At 42.7% G+C, this 24,006-nt stretch overlaps 4 protein-coding genes across 4 annotated transcripts; 2 read left to right on the forward strand and 2 right to left on the reverse strand.

Annotated features, from left to right (window-relative positions):
• On the forward strand, window positions 273–4,790 carry LOC8060824 (DNA damage-binding protein 2). The gene is made up of 11 exons (XM_021457194.1): window positions 273–689; window positions 1,386–1,476; window positions 1,940–2,067; window positions 2,191–2,313; window positions 2,457–2,545; window positions 2,635–2,755; window positions 2,961–3,052; window positions 3,318–3,447; window positions 3,529–3,777; window positions 3,870–4,066; window positions 4,152–4,790. Exons 1-11 carry the CDS (start codon window positions 387–389, stop codon window positions 4,378–4,380), a joined length of 1,752 nt encoding a protein of 583 aa, XP_021312869.1. The 5' UTR covers window positions 273–386; the 3' UTR covers window positions 4,381–4,790.
• LOC8073329 (protein root UVB sensitive 5) lies at window positions 5,477–11,776 on the reverse strand. The gene is made up of 15 exons (XM_021457195.1): window positions 11,587–11,776; window positions 11,445–11,495; window positions 11,144–11,283; window positions 10,200–10,300; window positions 9,393–9,451; window positions 9,096–9,142; window positions 8,947–9,025; window positions 8,763–8,835; window positions 8,574–8,663; window positions 8,283–8,342; window positions 8,028–8,141; window positions 7,848–7,908; window positions 7,628–7,746; window positions 6,085–6,180; window positions 5,477–6,003 (listed from the first exon to the last, which is right to left on the reverse strand). Exons 1-15 carry the CDS (start codon window positions 11,706–11,708, stop codon window positions 5,764–5,766), a joined length of 1,452 nt encoding a protein of 483 aa, XP_021312870.1. The 5' UTR covers window positions 11,709–11,776; the 3' UTR covers window positions 5,477–5,763.
• LOC8060825 (protein SGT1 homolog) lies at window positions 15,969–17,526 on the forward strand. Its single transcript, XM_002455180.2, has one exon. It carries the CDS (start codon window positions 16,291–16,293, stop codon window positions 17,359–17,361), a length of 1,071 nt encoding a protein of 356 aa, XP_002455225.1. The 5' UTR covers window positions 15,969–16,290; the 3' UTR covers window positions 17,362–17,526.
• On the reverse strand, window positions 19,678–20,560 carry LOC110433606. The gene is made up of 2 exons (XM_021456081.1): window positions 20,151–20,560; window positions 19,678–19,935 (listed from the first exon to the last, which is right to left on the reverse strand). The coding sequence occupies exons 1-2, from the start codon at window positions 20,558–20,560 to the stop codon at window positions 19,761–19,763; spliced, it is 585 nt and encodes a 194-aa protein (XP_021311756.1). The 3' UTR covers window positions 19,678–19,760.

Consider the following 24,006-nt stretch of genomic DNA (forward strand, 5'->3'; position numbering starts at 1 on the left):
ATAATTAATAACTAATACTCGTCCATCTTAAATTATAAGATTTTGATTTTTTTAATTTAATCATTCGTTTTATTTAAAAAATCTATACATACATAGTTAAATTTAAAGTTATTCTTAAAATATTTTCATTAATAATAAACTAAATCATGACAAAATAAATAGTATTTTATATAAATTTTTTATAAATAATATAAATAGTTAAATTTAATATAAAAAAGTTTATATATAATTTAATAAACTAGACATAAAGCCAAGCAGACGCCGAACCCAACCGGCGCCGCCCATAAACCCCACGACCCAGACCAACCGCCGCGTCTCCCCGTCCCCCTCCACGTCTCCCCATTCCCGCCTCCCGAGGCCCGAGGCCTCGACCCTGTTGGGCACACATGGGACCCACAACCGGCTCCCGCTTCGTCTACAATCGCCGCCGCCGAGGCGGGCGGCACGCCGTCGAGGAGGCTTCCGACGAGGAGGAGCAGCGGGTGGATAGCTCCTCCTCATCCTCCGACGAAGAAGGAGATGAGGAAGAAGATGCCGAAGCGTCCGGAGAGGACATCGATGACGAGGAGGAAGAGGAGGCGGTCGCTGCCGAGCCTGCGGCCAAGCAGTCACCCGCAGCCGCGGAGACGGGGGAGAAGAGGGGCGGAAGGAAGGGCCCGATCAGCATCAGCCTCAAGAAAGTGTGCAAGGTAGTGGTCGGTGCAAAAATACATCTTAAATATTTTCTGGCTATTTTGCCGCATCTCTTGCTATGTGCCTTCCATTTGTGTTCAGAAATAGTACGGCTTCTTTCTGAGTCTTGGAGCCCGACTTGAATTTCGGACATAGAAACAGCTTCTTTTGCGTACTCACTTTTACCATTTGGGGGGTAAATTAGGAACGGTCGCTTCTCTTGGACGCAAAATTGGATATTTTTAAAAAAAATATAATTTCGCCCAGTTTATTCGTTATGGCCTAGTTCCTAGTTTTGAATACGAAAAATGGGCTTCGGACCTAATGGAAAATGGCCCTCTAAGCGTTTAGTTTGTAAGACCAGTCTCTCAATGTATAGTTTCATGGTACAGTTACCAAGTTACCAAGATTATAAACTAGTTAACCGAGCCATATGAGTTTCATGGGGATGAAACTCCTCTCTCACCCGATGAAACTTCTTCATTTAATGACCCTGCCAAGTCAGCAATTTTGCTTATGTGGCACCCTATTTAATGTGCTCCCATGAAACATGCATTGAGACTGGCCTAACAGCGCCATCTTTTCTGTTCACTTCAGCAAAATTTTGAGATTCTTTGTCGCAAAGATTTCCTTTTATAATGGTGTAGTGTCTATGATTCCCCTTTGTATGCATTTCTCGATCAGGGGGTTTCATGAGTTATGTCTGGTTGCAGGTGTGCAAAAGGACAGGGCACCAGGCAGGGTTCCAGGGGGCTGTGTACATCGACTGCCCCATGAAGCCTTGCTTCTTATGCAAGATGCCAGGTTCTGATCTCTAAGTCTGGGTGATTATTTTGTTATGCTTTTGTGGTACAAAAATTGCTAATTTAGGATGGACAGAACACTTGTTTCCAGTGTGGATTGGGCTGATTTGTCTTTATAAATTAGTGTTCATGTTACATGCTGAAATAGCATTGTCGAAGGATTCTTGTTTAAACCAATGCCTACGAGAGTAGGTTAGAAATTATTCATTTGATTGAAAGAGAAAAAACTGAAAGAACTTGCACCGATGAACCTATATATTATTATTTCTTTGTGTTTCTGCACCCAGGGATTTAAAGCTGCTTCCTAATGCTTCATAGCAGTTTACATGTTTTACTTATGATTTTAAAGCTTTATCAACAGTACCAAATGAATCTCGGAATATAAGTCCACAATGGATCCTTAGATGAAAATGACACGGATGCTGTTTTCTCAGTCACCAACACTATGTTTTCATCATGGACAGGTCATACAACCTTGACTTGCCCACATAGAGTAGCAATGGAGCATGGTGTCATCCCAGCCCCTAGAAGGAATACAAACACTTCACTAGATTATGTCTTTCAGAGCCAAGTCAAGGGCAAGATTTCCATGGTACCGAGTGTGATTTGAACAAGGCGTTATCTTCTGTGTTCATTGTTGCCGATCACAATATTTCATATTACCCCTTTTTTGTTAGTACCAGATCTGTCACTTATGTCCTCTTATCAATGCTAGGTTAAGCCTAAGTTTCTGATACCCAACCAACTAGAGTGTGGAAACATAAAATTTCATCAGAGGCGTGTGACATGCTTGGAGTTTCATCCAACTAAGAACAATGTTCTTTTATCAGGAGACAAGGTACTGCACTAGTACTGTTGAACTTTGTTGCCCTCTTAAATTACTTACAAGTATCTGTATCTCTGCATTCCCAGTGCCCAAAAATGGTTAGATTGCAGGAACATGTAGGCACGTACTAATCAATCTTCGTTCTTTCCATGCAGAAAGGGCTTCTGGGTATCTGGGATTATGTTAAGTTGCATGAGAAGATTACATATGATTCTGTGCACTCCTGCATTCTGAATAGCATGAAGTAAGAGTATTCCTTGATGGTTGTTTCCTGCCTCTTTGTTTTTCGTGTGCAAAGGACAAAATGTTGCAACATGATTTGACCTTGTTCAGGATTGACACCACCAACGATGGGATGGTATATACAGCTTCCTCTGATGGTACTATCAGTTTTACCGATTTGGACACTGGCATTGGCTCCCCCTTGCTAAATCTCAACCCGAATGGTTGGAATGTAAGTTTACTTTCAGGTCATGTTCTATAGATCACTTCATTCAAAAAAAATTATAAATATGTTATTTTTTCAGTCTCTCTCTACCTCCCTCCCCCCATCTTGTTCTGTAATTATGCATTCATTAGATGTCATTGATCTGAATTATTTTCTGTCCATTTTGAGCTTGTTTTTAATGGACCCTGGTCCTTCTTCTTGCTCACAACAGGGTCCAAGCTCTTGGCACATGATATATGGGATGGACTTAAACACTGACAAAGGTCTTCTTTTGGTGGCAGATAACTTTGGTTTTCTTTACTTGTGAGTATCTTTAGGAAGTGGGTGGTGCCTTTCTGAGATTTATTCCTAATAGTGTAGAATGTTGCTATATATGCAGTTTCCTTTGAAACAACTGATCTTTTTGTTTTTGTGATCCATTTTATGCATTTGTTTGGTAGCTCAATTCCAAATGGTTTGTCATTGGTGATTGTTTTACATTTGAATTCAGAGATATTGTTGTACGCTTTCACACTTACATTCATCAAATATGTGGCATTCTGTTGTAAGCTATTATTGATTCTTGCAGCCTGGATAGACGGTCAAAGACGAGAATTGGACATCCAATTCTGATCCATAAAAAGGGTAGTAAGGTAACCAGCCTACATTGCAACCCTGCACGACCTGAAGTTCTTCTAAGCAGCGGAAATGATCACTATGTGAGTGTTTTCTGCATATGTAAAGGTCCCCTTTTGTTGTTTTCTATTTTGATGACATCTCCATATATCTGTAATTATTAGGCCCGTATTTGGGATACAAGGAAGCTTGAAGCCAACTCTCCCCTTGCCAGCCTTGCTCATGGACGGGTCGTTAATTCAGGATACTTTTCTCCACGAAGCGGAAATAAGATCTTGACAACTTGTCAGGACAACCGAATTCGTGTATGGGACTATATTCTTGGTGATCTGCAATCCCCAAGTAGAGAAATTGTGCACAGTCATGATTTCAATCGTCATCTGACTCCCTTCAAAGCTGAGTGGGATCCAAAGGTTTCAGTTATAATTTTAAACTTCATTTTTTTGGATTTTATTATTTCACAATCGCTGTGCCCAATCTGAAATGGAATGTTAATTCTCTGCAGGATTACACCGAAACCGTTGCTGTTATTGGCCGTTACATAAGTGAGAACTACAATGGTGTTGCTCTGCATCCAATTGATTTCATAGATACCAGTTCTGGGAAGCTTCTGGCTGAGGTGATGGACCCTGACATAACAACCATCAGCCCAGTGAACAAGCTACATCCACAAGATGACATCCTAGCTACAGGAAGCTCAAGGTAGTCCTATCGACATATAAGTACATAATATTGTATCCAGTGCTAGATCTTTTTCCCTCCACAACTCACAAGGTGGCCCTTGCAGGTCTATTTTCATTTGGAAACCAAAAACTGAAGATGAACTTACTGAAGAAAGGGCCAAACAGAAGACCAAGGAATACATCTATGGATCAAGTTCCCGAAAGAAAGCAAATGGCAAGCATGGCAATAGTAGTGGTGATGACTCTGATGGCGATTCTGGCGGAAAGAACAAGAAAGCAAAGACGACTCGCTTCACTCATGCAGTAAAGGGAAAGGGCAAATCCAAAGTCTGATGCTTGGTGTATATTGTTCGGCAGCAATTTGACAAGGAACCAGCTATTTACTAGCTGCTGCGGCATCTTCTTTTGTACCATCTTGGCCCCCTCAGCTAAGATGCTGAAGACCCATATCCACATGTGCTTCGGTTGCTTTTGAATCCCATATCAACACATGCTGAAGGCCCATATCAAACAAATGCTGTTGAACCCAATAGTTGCCTACTACAGCAATGCTCCCAAGGAGTTAGCCAGTTAGGTCTATAAATAGGTTTCGGTTGCTTTTGGATCCTGACATGCTTACAGTCACTTGTCAATGAGGGCTTTTAACGGTTTAATCTCATATATCAACATATGAAACATCCTGACAGTTGGTTGAATGCAATTTATGTTTTCATATAAAATTCGTATGGGTTCTCTCATCTGTTTATTTTGGCTATCATCAGTTGTCACCCATGTTGACAAGTGAATAAATGAAATTTTCTGGCTGCCTATATTACCCATGCTCGTGCAGAGGAACTAGAGATTACACAAGTGGAATGTGCAAAATAACAAAGTTATACTCCATACATGAAGTTTATGTTTCAGTTTAGCATCAGCTCAATTGACATTCTCAAAAACAGCTCAATTTACCACTCGACAGCAGATGCTAACTGAACTAAGAGGATTCTTTGCCGTGGATATAATGAAAGAATATAAATAGGTTAGAATGTTAATCACTAAGAATCAAGAGATGTATATGTATGTTGTTGGTAATGTAACAATATATGTTAATAAATGATGTGGTTTGCTAATTTAAATAACTTGAATGAAGACACAATGGTATGTGTTAGTTGGATGTGTTAGTGGACGCTGATGTGGACACTTTGCATGGCGATATAGTTGAATGTGCTAGTGGGATGTTCTAGTAGATAGTGATGTGTACACTTTGCATGACAAGAGAAATAGGTAGTGGAGTTTATATGTTAGTTGGATGTGTTAGTGGACACTGATGTGGACACTTTGCATGGCGAGATAGTTGAATATGCTAGTGGGATGTTCTAATGGATGGTGATGTGTACATTTTGCATGACAAGAGAAATAGGTAGTGAGGTTTATCTTTATAAGAAATATAGATAACAAAATCAGCTTATGCAATATTTCTATTTTTGAGTGTGAAGACATAAACATCTGGTCACATGCCAAACAGAGTTTCTTACAATATGAAGTTCACTATAAGCATCTGCCGCATGGGAATCTCGGCTCCTACACGATGCTCAGTTGCAACTGATTCAGCAGGTCATGATCACGCAATAGAAAAAGAAGATTCTACGTTGTCCTCTAGGTTAGCACCAGTATGGACCGTGAAACCCATAAAAGAGCAAGTTACCAGGAGGATGATTGGTAAGCAACAGTGGCATCTCACCCCTCTTGGTCTAGATGTTCCAACACCAAGACGGGCTCTTTTGGCACTTTCAATATGATTAGGTTCTGATCCCAGCCAGCGCTCCCCATTTGTCCGAGGAAGTCAGTAAATCCATTCTCCAATGCAACTAGGCTCTCTTCTAACCAAGGGAAAACCCCATCCTGCCTTAGCTGATTCTTGTGAAGCCAATGTGCTTGCCACAGGCTCCTTAGGACTGACATGCTTGTTGCCGACTCCTGAAAATACAGTGAAGCAGATGGTGATATCAATTTGATCTTGTGCCCAGCTATTTCAGTGCCGTTTCAGCAGCAGATTACCTTGAAAGTAACCAGAAATGTTGGGTCCCTTGATCCAAACTGCTCAAAGAAGAGGATATACTTCTCATTCTTGTACAACTTCAATAATCTATCCACCTGTTCAATAATTTAACAGATTGGCACCAAAATAATCAAATGACATGCAGAATACACTCTTGCAGATTCAAGAGTGAACAGGTTTGGAAATTGATTGAGAAAACGATACCAAACGAGTTTTGTTATGAATAATGTTTCAAAAAGCACTAGGCACTAGGCAGGCAGTTGGGCTCCTAGCGCCAAGTCGTTTCTTGACGTTTGTATTCTATGACTGCAGTTTGTCTTTCTTCATCTCTAATTTGTGCATTTATTTACATACATCAGGTCCAAAACATCTCCGTGCAGAAAACAAATAGACAAAAATGCCTAGGTGCTAGTTGAGGCGATGCAGCTCTACTTACCGCGGCTTAGGCAGAGCTGGGCATTGCCTTTTAAAACAGAGGTTACAAAATAGCCAAGGGAACTGCTACTGACCATTAGCTCCTGGATACATGCTTGCTGCAGCCTGCTGGTTTTTCCTGAGTCAGACTAAGCCACAGACAAGCTACCGATTCTTATTGACACCCACCAACGTTAAAATTGTTCTCAAAGAAACAGATTACTTCAGTAGATTTATTAACAGGAATGGTCGATGGTGAAAAAGTTGAATGCCCCCTACATTTTACTCAAAACTGGCAATGTTGACATGTTGTCACTAATTTCTTCTCGGATGTGTTCTCACCAATTTCTAGTTCATTCAAGGTTAGGTTAATGAAATATAGATTGCATGTAAATCCAGGTAGTTATAAATGGTACAGGAAATAAAATATCAATCAGGAGAGGCTAGGATTTAAGGAAAAAGAAACAAGGATGTCATGCGGTGGTTAATTGCAAACTGAGCTCTACATTGAGTCCTAAACTATTAACTACAACCCAACCGTTACCCCCCCCCCCCCCCCCACTAATTCTAATTTCCAAGGTACCTTCCCAAGGAAGCCCACCTACAGATAAGATCACTGTTTGCCTAAACGGCAGTTTAGATTGTTTAAATGGTAAAAAAAAGAGTAGCAGCATTGTTTAGGTAATAAACAACCCATTAAACAGGTTGATTCGAACGGTCAAAAATGGGAAAGTGGTCTGAATGGAATGGAGGAAAATGTTATTAGACGGGCTAAATGGCCTTTTAATTCATTGATTAGTAAATAGGACGATGTCAGCCACCACATTGGCACTCAACTAATTGATATCGTGAACATACAAGGGGGAATGGGATTTAGTTTCCTTCCCCAAAATTTTTACTTGCTATAGTACTTATTTTTACATGCATAAATATTAATATTTGCTAGCATATTAGATTTTTTATACATAAATATGTATATTTAGCGGTACTACACAAAACCATTTAGGCTGTTTAACTTTGTTTAAACGGCCTCATGGTAAATAAGGGTGACTGACTGTTTAGCTTTAAGATTATAAAAAGTGTGGGAAAAGTGAAGCTACCAAAGTTAACAGAATCAGCTATTCATACCATGTCACTGGATTCATCACCACCAAGCATTCTTTCCATGGGCACACCAAAAGAAATTTGTGGACGCAAGAATCTTTCCCATGTTAAAATGTTTTCTTCCTCATTGCAAGCAACATAACCTAAGACAGCAAGCAAAAACACCAGGTACTAACAAGTTACTAGATCTGTTTCAGAAAATAATAAGAAAAATGTAAAAATAATCGTGAGAAGAAAATGTCACCAGGAACAGTATGTTGTGCAACATGTGATCTCACAAGGATCCGGCCACGTTTTAGGTTTATCTACCAATATTACCATGAAGAGGATTAATGCATATATGAAAATGCAGTAAAACATGGAAATCTTCAACATAATTATTTCATTTCATCAAGCAAAACTCAAATGGGGCCAAGCACCTTACTGTGCGGAACTTGAGAACTGATAGGGACTGATAGCGCAACCAAAGATGTAGAAGACGAACACTCAGCCAAGTTAAAGCAAGAGTTAAGTATGATGACTTTACACCTGCGGTATCCTAGAATAAAACAGCAACTGTAAATGGATAAAAAATGATGGCATCTGTCTCCATCAATGCAATAACATAACTGATCAAAAGATTGGCGTACGGAAAGGTGGTTCGTTATAAACAACATATAAAACTTAATGAACTGTATACCATAATAAGTACACCGGCTGAAAGGCCTAAAAGCTGAGCTCCTACTTCCCATACTTCCTCCTGAAAATACAATACAATTTCTTAAAGGATTATTCTTGCAAGGAGTTTCAAGGCATTTTTATCTTTATCTTTATTGATTGTAATTTGTAATTTCGTTCTGGTTTTCACAAAAAAGAATTACACAGTATATTGATTACATCAGATCCCAGAACTGTGACAATGTCAATGCTGCTGTCAGAAGACATTAGGGCATAACTGAATATAAGAAAAGTATTTTACTGCAGTTCATACCTTTGCAGCAACCTCTCCAAGATTTCCAGATTCTGCAAAGTGATTTTGGATAACTCGAAAGGAAGGATCTTTAAATCCTCTTGCTACGGCCTGCATAAAAATTTGGAGTCAATGATCTTACATGCCATAGGCGCACTAATTGTCTGCTGCAGCCCAACTAAATGCGAGTGTAATGTCTTTTCAGAATACCTTTGCAAGATTCCCCAATGATGCAAGTGGGAGGAAGTAACCCGGATACAGTGGAGTCATTAGCTCAAATATGCTGCAAAATGGTACACATAATATTAGGACAGAGTTTGTTTCTTCATTAGACTGCTTGCGGCATGGTTATGAAGATCTGCTTCTGTTATTTTAAGAACTTATTATTGCCAACCTTCCAGCACTTCCAATGATATCTGCATACATCCTCCACTTCTTTGGGTCATCATCGAAGAGCGCTCCAAAGCGTCCACCTAAAGATGCCATCCATAAATCTTTCTAAACACTAAATTCTGACATGATGAAAAAAAGTAATAACAGTACCAATGAGAAGACGCCCAAAAGCCCCAATGCCATCCTTTGATACCCATCTAAAGTTCAAATCAACAGGGTTCAAGTTAGTTATGCTCATAAGATAAATTATCCACTCACATTTGCATCATGTTTTCATGTGCCTACATATCTCTCCTATGTGGCCATGATTCATGGCACAGGAAAAAAAATGGGACAGAAGGCACCTAAAACTAATATAAATATTTTCGTCTCCACAAAGCAATAACTCGAAGGTTTCTATTTTCTAGCAACAGATAGAACTATATGAGTAGCAAAGATGATTATCACCTGATAGCAGCAGCAGATGCAGCTGCAGAAGTTCCAGTAAAAGATCCAACACCTACAGCCTGTACCAATCTACAATCAGCTAATCAGTGATGGTGACATAAAGCTATGGCTGACGAGTATACTTGAAAAAGCTAGGTACAAAACATATTGGTCAACACACATAACTTGAAAAAAAAATAGCATGACTATAATTCATGTGTTGCCGACAACATGAAAATTAGGTAACACATTTCCCTGTCACATTGCATATCAAAGTACACAGTGATTAGATTCATCATCAAAAGCTGCAGTAAATATAGAAGGAAAACTGGAGTTCTTGCCCCTTTTCTTTCCTTCTTTTGGGAGCATATGTTTTCATCAACCTTATTTGTAGTAAATTGCTCCCTCTGTTACAAGTGATAATTCGCTTTGGCTTTGTCCTAAGTCAAACTTTTTTTAACTTTGATCAAGTCTATAGAAAAATGCATCAACATCACAACATCAAATTTATTTCATTAAATTCTCCGAAAATATATTTTAAAAGTGCATTTATTTGAACTTGTAGATGTTAAAATTTTTTTCTTTTCTTTTTTTTTAAAAAAAAAACTTGGCCAAAGTTAAAGAGGATTGACTTAGGACAAAGCCAAAGTGAACTATAATTTGGAACAGATGGACTATTCAATAATGAAATACACTTCTTACATTTGAAATAAGAATATAACATAACTGTAGTAAGTTAATTTTTCTTCATTCTTAGACTGCGTATTGTTTCAAAGACAAAATATTATCCACATAATTGACCCACTAGACTAACAAATTAAGAAATACCTTCAAAAGACTTGATGTCACCAATACATGACAGATCCAACCTGTCACATTTGTTGGGAACTGCAACAACATGTAGTCCAGGTAGTCAACCGAAACAGAACCTGAAATAAAAAAAACAATAAAGAGTTAATTTGTCAGGTGGTATATATTATTTTCTCAACCTATGCAGGAGAGCTGCATGCCATTTCATTAAGAGAGAAAAAGGAGTACAAGAATGAGGCGAAAAGAGACCCACCCAAACCCAGTTATATACAAAACCCACCCCACTGACTTTTGAACATGACCAAGGGGGATCAAACCGCCAACCAGAAACTAAGGTTCTGTGGCAATCGGCCTTAGGAGCAGGTCCTGGAGGTTAGAAGCACCTGCCATGCACCAAGAGCTACATCGATCAATGACCTTTTGTAGAAGGCTCTAAATATTAGGAGAAATTCCCTCAAATACACAGGTATTCCCAAATGTCCATACTTCCCCAGCCACCAAAATAATAAGTGAATTTAGCCCCTCATGCATCTCCTTGGGTCTATTTCCAATAAGAAAAGTACATAAGTTCATGTCTGTCTGACATGGATACCTTTTTATATTATCGTACAGGTAAGCTCTGCGCAAACTTTGACAGCAGACTGAAAGACGTTTAGGAAAAATCAAGCTATACCAGAATACCAGCATTTGTCATTAACTCATTATTATATGTTGCTTACATTTGACAGAAATGGTATTCACTAGCTCCCAACCAAAACAGTTTACAAAAGTATGACCAGAAAACAACAATTCACTCCAATGGCTACGGCTAGTTCCAATAACTTTTCAAGCAGGATGATTCACTATTAAACATTTGCCTTTTTTAAGATTAAGGAATAAACATCATTCCAGCCTTCACATTTGCCTTAAACATTTGGCTAGAATAGATTGTAACTGTGAAGTATATGGATGCCATGAATCACCTGGAAACCCGGCTGGAAGCACAAAGTCCCAAATAGCCTGGGGGATCAAAGAATCTGCATTCTCATCTTCCACAGCGTTCACCGGAGATACATGCTTCTCCAAATGAACTTGTAGCTTAGAATTGCCATCCGATATATATCTACCACAACATCGATCAAGCAAACATGAGAAAATTGGCATACTTGTCGACTTATCGTCTCCGATTCAAAATGCAAGCCAGTTTCTTTGTGAGTTCGGGTGTACAATGGGGAAATCAGATGGCGTTCTCGAAATCAAGAATTCAGTTGAGAAGTGAAGAACCTCTTGACGACGCCGTCCCGGTACCTCTCCGCGAGCAAAGGCCTCGCTTTTCTGCATCAGCACACACGTTTCCTTCACTAAAAGAAAGAAAAAAGAGCAGCGAAAAGATTCAGAAAAAGACCCGGTGAAATTCAGAACGTACTCAGGTTCGCCGCCGCCGCCGCTGCTGGAGGACGGCGGCGACGCCAGGCAGGAGCGCGGACGAAGCCTCCAGGGCAGACCTCCCCGGCGGAAGCGCCCGCCTGCAGCGGGTGTGGAGAGCATGCTCCGGTGTACGGACGTGGCGGGTGGACGGGATGCTGCGAGTGAACTAGTTGTATGGATTGGATACCGTCATAGGCTCAGCTTTTGTGATGAAATACTCCCGTGCATATTAGTTAAAAACTTTTGTTTTGATTTAAAAAAAACTTTGTTTTTCCCGGTTACTACTAATCTGTTTGGCTAATCAAATTGCTGAGCATCTCCAACAATTTGCTAAAAAACATTTGCTAAATCTTGTGTTTTGGCAAGTTGCTAAAAGATTTGACAAGTAAAATAATTTGTCATCTCCAACAATTTGCCAATTAAATTTGCCAAATTATGAAAAAACAGACCCACCACTAAACTACCAACTACCAGATCGGTCAACTCCCAGCATACAATTTGGTGGCCGTGTGCCAATGTAGCATGTCTTGTAGTATAACACTAGTAAAATCATACGGTGATTCCCATGGTGCGATTAATTGAGGAGTTGGGTTCTCGGACGAATGACAAGTGATTGATCAAAATTAATTTCAGAGAAATGGATTTCACATGAAACAATTTACTTCGGAATTCACAAAAACATGGCTAAACGGTGTATTATCAATAAAATAATAATAAAAAACAATCATCAATAAAATAATAATAAATTCCCTGGCTAAGCATTCAGTCACCTGTCACCAACAACACCCTAAACTTCGCTCCAAGCCGTCCGATCAGCGAGAGGTATTGAACCAACGGTTCATGATTGTATTTGATCGTGAGATAACCACACACACTCGGTCACAGCCGCAGCCTTCCGGAGTTTCCTTGGCAGCAGTTGCCAATCGCGCCGTGGGATCTCATCGAACGGAGCGGGCGGCGACGGCGATGTCAAGGGAGGCGACGAGGACGAGGAGCCGGGTCCTGGTGGTCGGCGTCACCGGCCGCCTCAGTGGAAGCATCGCTCGGGCTAGCCTCGCCGCGGGCCACCCCACCTTCGCGCTCGTGCGGCCCCACCACTTCGCACGCCCCGACTCCCCCGGCGCCGCGTACCCCGTCGGGCCGTACGCGCACGCGCCGGCGGCCGCGCTGTACCCTCCTCCCCCGCCGCCGCCGGCTCCCCCCACCTCGCAGCAGGGCGCCGCGGCGGCGCAGCAGCTGCAGCTCTTCTGGGTGCGGGCGGAGCAGTACCGCGAGATCGAGGCCACCACCGACTTCAAGCCTGCCCCTCGCCCGGATCAAGAAGCCGACGAGGATGTGCGCATGATCGCCGCCGAGGCGCCCGTCGTCTTCGCCCGCGCCTGCGAGATGTTTCACCTGGCGCGCGGGAAAGGAAGCCAAGACAGGAATCGCGCGATGGCAAGTGCTTCCGCGCAGGGGAAACCTACACGCGCGGCTGAGAAAATTGGCAAGCGAAACAATTTGGCAAGTGAGAATACCAAACTGTTGGAGCAAGTTTTTTTTACCTCTTTTGCCAAATTTTTAGGATGACAAGTGTTTTAACAAACTGTTGGAGATGCTCACCCTGTAAATTATCATTTGAAAAATCATTTTTATAAAAATTGTTTTCTATATTATTTCATTTTCCAACACTTTTTCTATTTTTAATGTGCATTCTAAGAGTTATTTTCGTTTTTACGAAAAATCCGAAATAGAAAATAACTATATTAAAATAGTCATTTAAAATAGCTGTTAGAGAATAGTTTTTTACTGTAATTTCTATTTCTAAAGGTTTGTTTGGTTCCTCTTGCTAAATTTTAACTACTTTTATGTGACTAATGGAACAAAAGTATTTTAGCTCCTTTTAGTTAATGAATTTGGAACTTTAGCTACTATTTTTTTTTTTTTTTTGAAACCTGGGCTTCACCTTTCATTACTCGTTGCCTAACAAATCGTTAGCAACAATCACAGATACAGCTTCGGGAACCGAGTTGGTAACCAACTCCTCCCCCTCATTACACAGGTGACCCAACGCTGCCAGCTCGTGAGCGGCCCTATTACAATCTCTACTAACATAAGCAAACTCAAAGGAGATAAAATTTGAACACGCCAGGGACTTGATTTCGTCGATCAGGTAGCCCACTGATGATAAATGATAATCGTCAAGCCTGATGGCCCTCACCACTTCTTGAGCATCGGTCTCGACTAGGATTCGGCCAATGCCGAGGTCCACAGCCAACTGCAGACCCTGAAGACACGCGATCAACTCGGCATGAAAGGGACTGAGCGCATGGTTGATGCGTCCTCTTCCTGACATTACAATCTCGCCACCACAATCCCGAATCAGCACACCCCAACTTCCAGTCCCGGTCTCCGCAATGAAGGAAGCATCGCAATTCAATTTCAGGACATCCCCGGGAGGTTTAGTCCAATGGCTCAGCTGCCGAGGTTGCTTGGCCTCTGCCCGTTTAGGAGACTCCATACTTTCATGGGTGTACAGTTCAACGCTTCTAGCCAGAGTTTGGGCGCTTCGCCTCCTTCCTTCCTCTCTGATAGCGTTTCTCTCAGACCAAGTGAACCACAAAGCAGTCACCATCAACATTCTTTTGTGTTCCCCAGCTTTCAAAATGGTCTCCAGAACTGCAGTGGGTGTCGGGATCCCAGCTAGTTCAGACCTCTCATCTTCCAGTCCTAGGAGGCGCCAAAGTTGTCTCGCCCCTTTGCACTTAAAGAACAGATGCCCTCCATCTTCCCCTAGGCGATTACAAACCGGGCACCTAGTACAAATCTTCATACCTCGGCGTACCAGATTGCATCTCAAGGGATGACTGTTGTGTGCGAAGCGCCATAGAAAATGCTTGATTTTGTTTGGACAGTGCAAGCTCCAGATGTGCTTCCATAAACTGTCAATTCTGCAATTACTTCCTCCTTGCTGTCCATTTGCGTTCCTGCACCTCATCAAATCAGCCCGTGCTACTTTATATGCACTCTTAACACTGAAGACACCATGCTTATCATAATGCCAAGCTAGGATATTGTCACGCCCCTGGTGGACTGGCAAGGCCAAAATTAGTTTAGCATCCTCTTCCCAGAATACATCCCGAACCAGCTGCACGTCCCATTGTCCGGTATTAGGATCGATCAGTTCTGCAACTTCCGAGAGGATGGTGTGCCCTCGAGGTGTGTACGGTCCCCTCGTGAAGTCCCTTGGAATCCAAGGATCTGACCAAATTTGAAGACCAAACCCATCTCCAACTCTCCATATCATACCTTTCTTCATAACATCCAGGCCTCTCAGAATACTTCGCCAAGTATACGACATTCCAGACCTTTCTCTGGCTTCTAGCACTGAGGTTTGGGGAAAGTATCTGGCTTTCAGAATCTGAGAACACAGAGACTCAGGTTGTTGCCACAATCGCCAAGCCTGCTTAGCCAGCATCGCCAAATTGAAGAGATGTAAGTCCCTAAACCCTAGACCTCCCTCATTTTTTGGTTTCAGCATCTGTTCCCTGCTCAGCCAGTGAATTTTATGCTTTCCTTCCTGATGGTTCCACCAATAACGGCAAATGATAGCACCGATCTGATCGCACAGGGTTTTGGATAGGTCAAAACATCCCATGGCATAGGTTGGAATAGCTTGTGCTACAGCTTTGATTAGAATCTCCTTGCCGGCCCAAGACAGGAATTTTTCATTCCAGCCCTGCATTCGCTTCCAGATACGATCCTTCAGATATGCAAACGTATTCATCTTGGACTGCCCAACATGCACCGGCAGACCCAAATACTTCTCATTCATAGTCTCCTTTGTGACTTGTAGCACATCACACACCCTCCTTTTCTTCTCTGGATTTGTATTCTTGCTGAACAGGATGGCTGACTTGGATTTGTTAATAGCCTGTCCTGAGCAGACCTCATATAACTGGAGTATATTCTGTAAGTGCCCACAATCCCCTTCATTCGCTCGAATCAAGATCAACGAGTCATCGGCGAACAACAGGTGCGAAATGCTAGGTGCACTGTTGCAGATTTTCACTCCAGCTAACAATCCATCTGCTTCCCCTTTCCTGATCAAGGCTGAAAAGGCTTCAGCGCACAGTAAAAATAAATAGGGAGATAGGGGATCCCCCTGGCGCAAACCTCTTTAATTAGCTAAAATTTAGTAAGGGAACCAAACAGGACCTAATACTCCCTCCGTCCCTATAAGCTTCAATTTTTAGAGTTATCTTAAGTTAAACTTTTAAAACTTTAATCGAATTTTTAAAAAAAGTTAAGATTTATAGTACCAAATTAATACTATTAGATTTATCATAAAATATATTTTTATAAAATACTTATTTATATCATAGATATTAATTTTTTTTCTATAAAGTTGGTCAAACTTAAAAAGTTTAACTGATACAGATTTTAGAAGTTAAAGCTTTTAAAGATAGAGAGAGTATTTAAAAGTATTGGAAGGAAATCTGAAGTTGGCAAGGCTTCGGAGTCGGCTTCGGAAGTTCGGAGTCGAAGATACCCAGGACTCGTGTTCTTATCGTGCACGAACGGACGAACCAAACCGTGGGCTGAGCCTGAGCGCCTACAAATACGTGACGTCGTGGCCAAAAGCAACAAAATCTCGATAACACACGCGATCTATCGAACCCTCCGATCATCAAGCCTCGCAGACGCCGGCTTCGCAGCACCCATGGCGACGCCCTGCAATGAGCTGGAGCACAAGGCGAGGGAGGCCTTCGTGGACGACGACTTCGCACTCGCCGCCGCGCTCTACACGCAGGCCATCGCAGCGGGCCCGCCGACCGCCGCGCTCTACGCCGACCGCGCCCAGGCCTACACCAAGATTGGCGACTTCGCGGCGGCTGCCGCGGACGCCGCCCGCGCCGTCGAGCTCGACCCCGCCATGGCCCGGGCGCACCTCCGCAGAGCCCACGCCTGCGTCAAGCTGGAGCAGTACGACGCCGCCAGGGCCGCCGTCGAGGCCGGCGCCGCCCTGTCCCCCGGCGACGCGCGGTTCGCCAGGCTGATGAAAGAGATCGACGGCAAGGCGCCCAAGCCGATGGAGACCGACGCGAGCCCCGCTGTCGCCGTCGCCACCGCCGCGCCCGTGCCCGTGCCTGCTCCCGCTGAGAAGCCCAAGTACAGGCACGACTTCTACAACAGCGCGGCGGAGGTGGTGGTGACCGTGTTCGCCAAGGGCGTGGCGCCGGAGCACGTCGCGGTGGAGTTCGGCGAGCAGATGCTGAGCGTCTCCGTCGAGGTCCCCGGCGAGGCGGCGTACCACCTGCAGCCCCGCCTGTTCGGCAAGATCGTCCCCGACAAGTGCAGGTTCGCCGTGCTCTCTACCAAGATCGAGGTCCGCCTCGCCAAGGCGGAGCCGGGGACGACGTGGACGTCGCTGGAGTTCACCGACAAGCCCAAGTTCACCGCCGCGGCGTCACCGGTGGCGAGCGGCGGCGGCGGCGCCCAGAGGCCGTGCTACCCGTCGTCGTCGTCCAGGGGCAGGAAGAAGGATTGGGACAAGGTCGAGGCGCAGGTGAAGAAGGAAGAGAAGGAGGAGAAGCTGGACGGCGACGCGGCGGCCAACAGGTTCTTCCAGGACATCTTCGGCAACGCCGACGAGGACATGCGGCGGGCGATGATGAAATCGTTCCAGGAGTCCAATGGCACTGTGCTGTCCACCGACTGGAAGGACGTCGGCTCCAAGAAGATCGAGCCCAGCCCGCCGGAAGGCATGCATCTGCGCAAGTGGGAGTATTGACAGAATTCTGTCTTCACGCATTGCTTATCTTATGACTGAGTATAGCACTAGAGATAGAGCTAGCAAGCCTAAGTCTTATTTAGATTAGATTCAAAAACTTTTTTAGATTTGGACACTAGTATTTTCGTTTGTATCTAGTAATTATTATTCAATCATGAACTAATTAAACTTAAACAATTCGTCTCACAAATTATGGAAACTTGTGCAATTAGTTATTTTTTATCTATATTTAATGTTTTATGCATGTGCCGCTAAGATTTGATGTAACAGATGATCTTAAAAAAAAATTTTGAATTTTGGATCGACTAAACCGGGCCCTAGCATGATTCGTAGACTGTTATTCCGCCTTGTTCGTTTGGCTGTTCATAACATAAAGTATTGTTGGCTGATTTGTTGTGAGAGAAAAACACTGTTGAAAGTATTGTTGGCTGATTTGTTGTGAGAGAAAAACACTGTTGAATGGCTGGCGGAAAATATTGTTGAGTGATTTTACTGCTGCCGTGTGCCGTTGCAGATAGGCCATGCAATCATGGCGTTCGTTCAGCTATGCGAGCTCGGCACGACGGTTACCATGGCGCCTGAAGCCATTGCATTGCTGCGGTAGCGGGTAGGCTGGCGGTGCAGCTCAAGGCCGGCGGTACATGCCTTCCTCAGGCGTCGCTGCTGGCCCCCCCGTCTGTGTGTGCTGACATCCGGAACGCGGCAATTTTGTGCAAGCCACTGCGCTTGCGCGGCAAAACCGTGGCCTAGCGTCGACGTATACGTCGGCGATCACGCCGCCGCCGGGCCATCCAGATGTGACGTCGTTCGCTGACACGGCAAACAGGTCCCCGTCCAAGGGGATGTCTTAGGCCCTGTTTAGTTGCCGCCCAAAATTTTTTCATCCATCCCATCGAATCTTTAGACACATGCATGAAACATTAAATGTAGATAAAAAAATAAAATAATTACACAGTTTAGTTGAGAATCACGAGACGAATCTTTTAAACCTAGTTACTCCATAATTAGCCTTAAGTGCTACAGTAACCCACATATGCTAACGACAGATTAATTATGCTTAATAAATTTGTCTTACAGTTTCCTGACGAGCTATGTAATTTGTTTTTTTATTAGTTTCTAAAAACCCCTCCCGACATCCTTCCGACACATCCGATGTGACACCTAAAAAATTTTCATCTCCAATCTAAACAGGCCCTTAGGCCTTGTTTAGTTACAAAACATTTTGCAAAATAGAAATATTACCACTTTTGTTTGTATTTGACAAATATTATCCAAACATGTACTAACTAGACTTAAAAGATTCATCTCGTCAATTCCGGTCAAACTGTGCAATTAGTTTTTATTTTCATCTATATTTAATACTTTATGCATGCGTCTAAAGATTTGATGTGACGGGAAATCTGAAAAAATTTGCAAATTTTTCTGGGAACTAAACAAGGCCTTATTGACGGTCTAAGGCCTTGTTCAGTTCCGAAAACCAAAAGTTTTCGGAACTGTAGCACTTTCGTTTTTATTTGACAAACATTATCCGATCATGGAGTAACTAGGCTTAAAAGATTCATCTCGTGATTTACAGGTAAACTGTGCAATTAGTTTTTATTTTTATCTATATTTGATACTCCATGCATGTGCCGCAAGATTCGATATGACGGAGAATCTTGAAAAGATTTTGGATTTTGGATGAACTAAACAAGACGTAATTATTGGAACGCCTTGTTTTGACTGGTTGAGGGCAGAAGTAATGCAAAGGCCGGCCAACGAGACGCCACCGGACGGGCACGTTCGTGCGTGAGATGCTTCTGTGTTTTTCATGTCCGCACCTCCCATTGTCTAGTATTTAATGTATTTAAATGATACCCCGTAGTATTAGGACATTTTAGTTGACTCCAAAAGACCTGCTAAGAGCAAGTTTAATGATATAGCTTATTTGCTGGCTGAGCATCTCCAAGAGTTTGTTAAAATCCACTTGGACATCTCCAACAACTTGGTAAAATTCACTTGTCAAATCTTGAGTTATAGCAAGTTGCTAATTTGTTTAGCAAAAGAAAAAAGGATGTGTCTCCAATAAGTTGTTATTCTCACTTGGTAAAAATAGAGGATCACAGATGGAACCCGCTCACTTGGTAAAAGAATATGTGTCTCCAACAAGTTGCGCTCGGAATAGCAACTTGACAAATCTCGGCAGTAGAAACCTCTGGATAGCAACTTGGGAAATTTAGCAAGTTGAGATAAGAGTTATTGGAGGAGGATTTTTATGCTTTTAGCAAATTTAGTAGGATAGCATGTTGAAATACCAAGTTGTTGGAGATGCTCATATTGTGATTTGGCAACTTGCTAAAAGAGATGACAAGTTTAAAAATAGAGTCTCTTCAATAGTTTGCTATTTAGACTTACTAAAATTAAATATTAGGCCCACAACCTGACCGATAATTTTCATATCCTCGAACTCGTGAATAGCCGGTGCCGTCGCGCAAGAGTCTTCTCGCGACTCTCGGCCGCTGGTGCAGGTCTCCGTCGGCTGGTGGCCATCCTCCATTGCGGCCGCCCATCTGCGACATCAAGCCGGCTGCCCATCTTCACAAGAGCATGAAACCACACAAACAACTTGAAAATAACATTCTGTGCATGGAGATCGACAGCTGTTAATGGAGATCGACATTGGTGTCATTGCTATCTGATCGCAAATACCAAATCACCAGATTACGGTCTACCTACCTACCTGAGCATTAAGAACGAAGGTCTCAAGATCAAGGATGGGGCCGGGGAATACGACACCGCGACCAACGTACCTGACTCCTGGCTTCACGACGAAGAGACGAACAGCGGCGGCGCAACTTCTTTGGACCTGGACTCCAATCGCGTCGAAGAAGATGAATGGAATGGCGACGTCGCTATCTAGGGACGGCGGCTTGCACTGGACCGATCCTTTATTGCACGCGAACGATAGAAATCTCGCGCGGGAAGGCTTCTCGCGCGCGCGAGAGTAGCGTCGATACAGCTTTTCGCAATGGCAACCGAGCTCCGCGCGCGGATATTTGCGCGTGCGAGGAAGAAAATTGGCAACTTTGCTAAAGATAGCAACCTCTTTTACCAAGCTGTTGGAGGAAGGAATTTTATGTTTTGCCCAAAAAGAGATAGCAAGTGAATTTGAGAAACTCTTGGATATGCTCTTCTTGTAGCCTTCTCCCAGCCCACCCATACAATAGTTAGCTATTCACTATTAATTTATGGCCCACCTATCTCTCTCACAAAGTTTTTTGGTTCCTGTGCCTAAGCTGGCTGTAAGCTTACAACCTGTTTCTCCTCTCTCTCCTTTCTTCTCTCCTCCACCTCAGCATTTAGTCAGCTTACAACCCACTATAATACTTGCTCTAAGAACTACTTCATTAATTATGCCCCCATCAATTTCACCTTAGAGTAGCTCTATAAAAAATATAAGGTTTAAGTCTGTTTAAGATTGCTCTACCAACTTTGTTCAAAAAATATTTAGTCCAAGAGAAGAGATACTTGTGTTGTGAAAGACTATTTGACTACTTTATGAAGAAAAGAGAGTTCGACTGATATTGTATCTCACATTAAAATAGCAAGCCATCTATCCTGAAGATCTCGCATGCTAGATATAGCACACCGGCACCGCTAGCCATCCGCCTCCCGCTCGCGTATTGCCTCACGCCGCTCGCAGTTGGCCCTTTTGAGAACACATGGTGTGGCTCTTTTGAAAATACTCTCTCCGTATAGAATTTAGAAGTCGTTTAGGATAACGACATAGTCTCCAACACACAACTTTGACATCTTATTTTTATAAAAATATGAGGAAAAATAATATATGTATACTTTTATGAAATTACTTTTCAATACAAATCTATTCATACAATTTTTATATTTGCAAACTCAACAATTTAAAAGTTATTGATGATTTATATTCCCAATGTTTGACCCAAACCTTATCCACGACTTCTTAATCCTATACGGAGGGAGTATATAGAATCTTAATTAGAAAGGTTGTTGGAATTTTTTTTTGTTTTTCAGAGGTTTTCTATGTTAGAGGTCAGCTAAATCATGGATTTAGCTATCTAATTTACAAATTTTGTTGAAGTTGCTCTTACAGTTTATAGAGCACCTCTTTATGTGCTCTCTTAATTCCATCTTTTTCTGAAGAAGAGTTTGTGGAGCTAAATCTATTTAGCTGGAAAACATGGAGCAAAGGAATTGCAAACATGTCCTTAGGTCCCTTTAGAGCACCTCCAACAGTTATGCAATTGGAATTTGCCATTTGTTGGAGTTTGCCAAGTCCCTAAATGTTTTGCCAAAGGAAAAATAAGTTCATCTCCAAGTGTTTGGTATTTTTGACTTGGCATTTCCCAAAATAGTGGACCCAACTATTTTTGTCTGGGAATCTTTCATCTTCGCGAGAATTTTTCTCACGCGTCGCGCGGGCGCTTTCTTTTTCGCGCGCAATTCCTTCGCCCGTCGCGGCCAATTCTCTCGCGCGTCGCGCGGCCGTGTTCATCCCGCAAGTCCACGTCGCCACTTGGTCCAGGTCGTCGAGATACGATCGAGGCAACAGTCCTAGGTAGCACCGCGACATCCAGGTCCCAAGGCTTCCGCAAGAAGGGCTTCGAGGTCGCCAAAAGAGGTCGCTGCTTGATCCAAGCCGGCGACATCTGCTCGAGATAGCCTCGTGTCGCTACAAGAAAAGGAGGCGGCGATGGATCTCGTTTGTCCCCACGTGAAGAAAGGAGGCGACGCGCGGGGGAAAGAAAAGAGTCGCGCGCGGGGAGGAGTCGTCTCGTGGGAAACTACCGCGACGTGGGGAGTACGGGCACGACAAAGAAGTCCAGGATTCTCGGGATATCAAAATTGCCAAGCCATTGTGCCTATGCAAAAATGTCAAGTTTGGTCTATCAAATGCCAAGTTTGCCAAAATGCATAAGTCAAATGCAAAACTGTAGGAGAGCAATTTTTAAGATTTTTAGCAAATTTCAAGAATACAAAGTCCAATTGCATAACTGATGGAGTTGTAGTTATTTGGCTAGTAATAAAGTTAGGAGCAGAGTAGTCCTAAATAGACTCTAAATATAAATAGAGATTTTAGTGAAAAAAATCCTCTACCAACTTATTTAATTAGGTCTAAAAGAATCCTTCAACAACTCTTTAGAATGTGCATAAGATATCAAGAAACTATTGGAGGATGGAATTGATACAGAGAACAACTTTTATTGAAATGGTTCTTTAAATAATGATCGCGCGAGTTTAATAAACAATCTTGGAGATGCCTTTAACATGCACTTTGTAGCTAGGGCTTAAAACAAAGGGTCGTGATTCATCCTTGGTCTCTTGCAGGGTCCCCGCAATAGCCATTATTGAAAGCATCTTCCAAGGTGTTGCATTGTTTTTTTTTCTCTTTTCTCTGTCTTGCCATGTTATGTACATTTTAAAAATTAGTTCAAAAGAGAAATCAATTCTAATTCACCAGAGAATTAGGTTTCTATGATTTTTAATGCTCAAGTGAATATGAGAAATATTTCTTATTGATTCTACAATCCTCTACCATGATTCTTGAGTTTCTCCCCATACATAATTTTAGTCTAGGAGATTTTAATGTTTCTAGAGAGAAGTAGTTTTTGGAGAAATCTTTACCAAACACACCTATAGTTAGAACTAGAAATAAAAAACATGTCTATCATAGAAACCATAACTAGTTTATCTCCATAAACATTTCTGCAAGCAACCAAATCCTTGCTAAATGGGGGTTGAATCATGAAAAACCTTGAGTTGTTTTGGACTGCATGACTATTTTAAGTTACAACATGCATTGTATTCCTTATATTCAAAACATTCTTGTATTTATTTATCCGATTTTAATTAAACCAAATGAATGCTACCTACTCTTTCTCTTAGGTTGTATGTCTATTTTGGTTGATCTAAAGTACACAAAGAAGAAGAAAATGACAATTTACTATGGCTCGCGTGTGTAGGCGCTGAGGTCTCTGTTCACACGCCTCCTTCCCTCGCGTGGACGCCTCCTCCTTCCTCCCATGTGCCTCCCCTTTTCTTCCTCTCATGTTTCCTCACAACCTCCTCACTCTGTCTGGCTTCAGTGATGTCAAGCTACCGCCCTTGACCACGACGAACCCTAACCCAAGCTCTTTGCTTTAGATCTTGCGCGAGCGCCCCGCCTCAAAACCTCTCTTGTTATGGTGGCAAACAATCTCGCCTCCGTCCTCTAGCAACACCACACTAATCGCAAACCCCTTCTTCTTCTTCTTTGGTCATCGCCCTTATCACCAGCATTGCCCAATCAGCCTCTCCCACCGCCCAATCACCCTCTTCCACCACCCGACAAGCAACCGCCTTGCCGCCCACCCTCCGCCAATGTCTCGATCACCACCAACATCATCAGTCCGTTATCATCCCTGGAAGCTTCCTTCTAAGCTTAAAGAGCATGGAAATCTCGAAAACCCAAACCCTAATGTCGGGACCTTCTTCATCCCCAGTGGCGACGACAACAGATGTTTCATTATTTGTTTCATTATTTGTGGAAAAAAGTATTTGGAAAACCTAAAACCATCACAAGGGACTCATATTAGAAAAACCAAAAAAAAGAAGGAAGGCCCTTAGTTAAAATCGTCAACAGCTTTCTCT

Source organism: Sorghum bicolor, chromosome 3 (genome assembly GCF_000003195.3).
Source record: "Sorghum bicolor cultivar BTx623 chromosome 3, Sorghum_bicolor_NCBIv3, whole genome shotgun sequence".
Classification (NCBI taxonomy): domain Eukaryota; kingdom Viridiplantae; phylum Streptophyta; class Magnoliopsida; order Poales; family Poaceae; genus Sorghum; species Sorghum bicolor.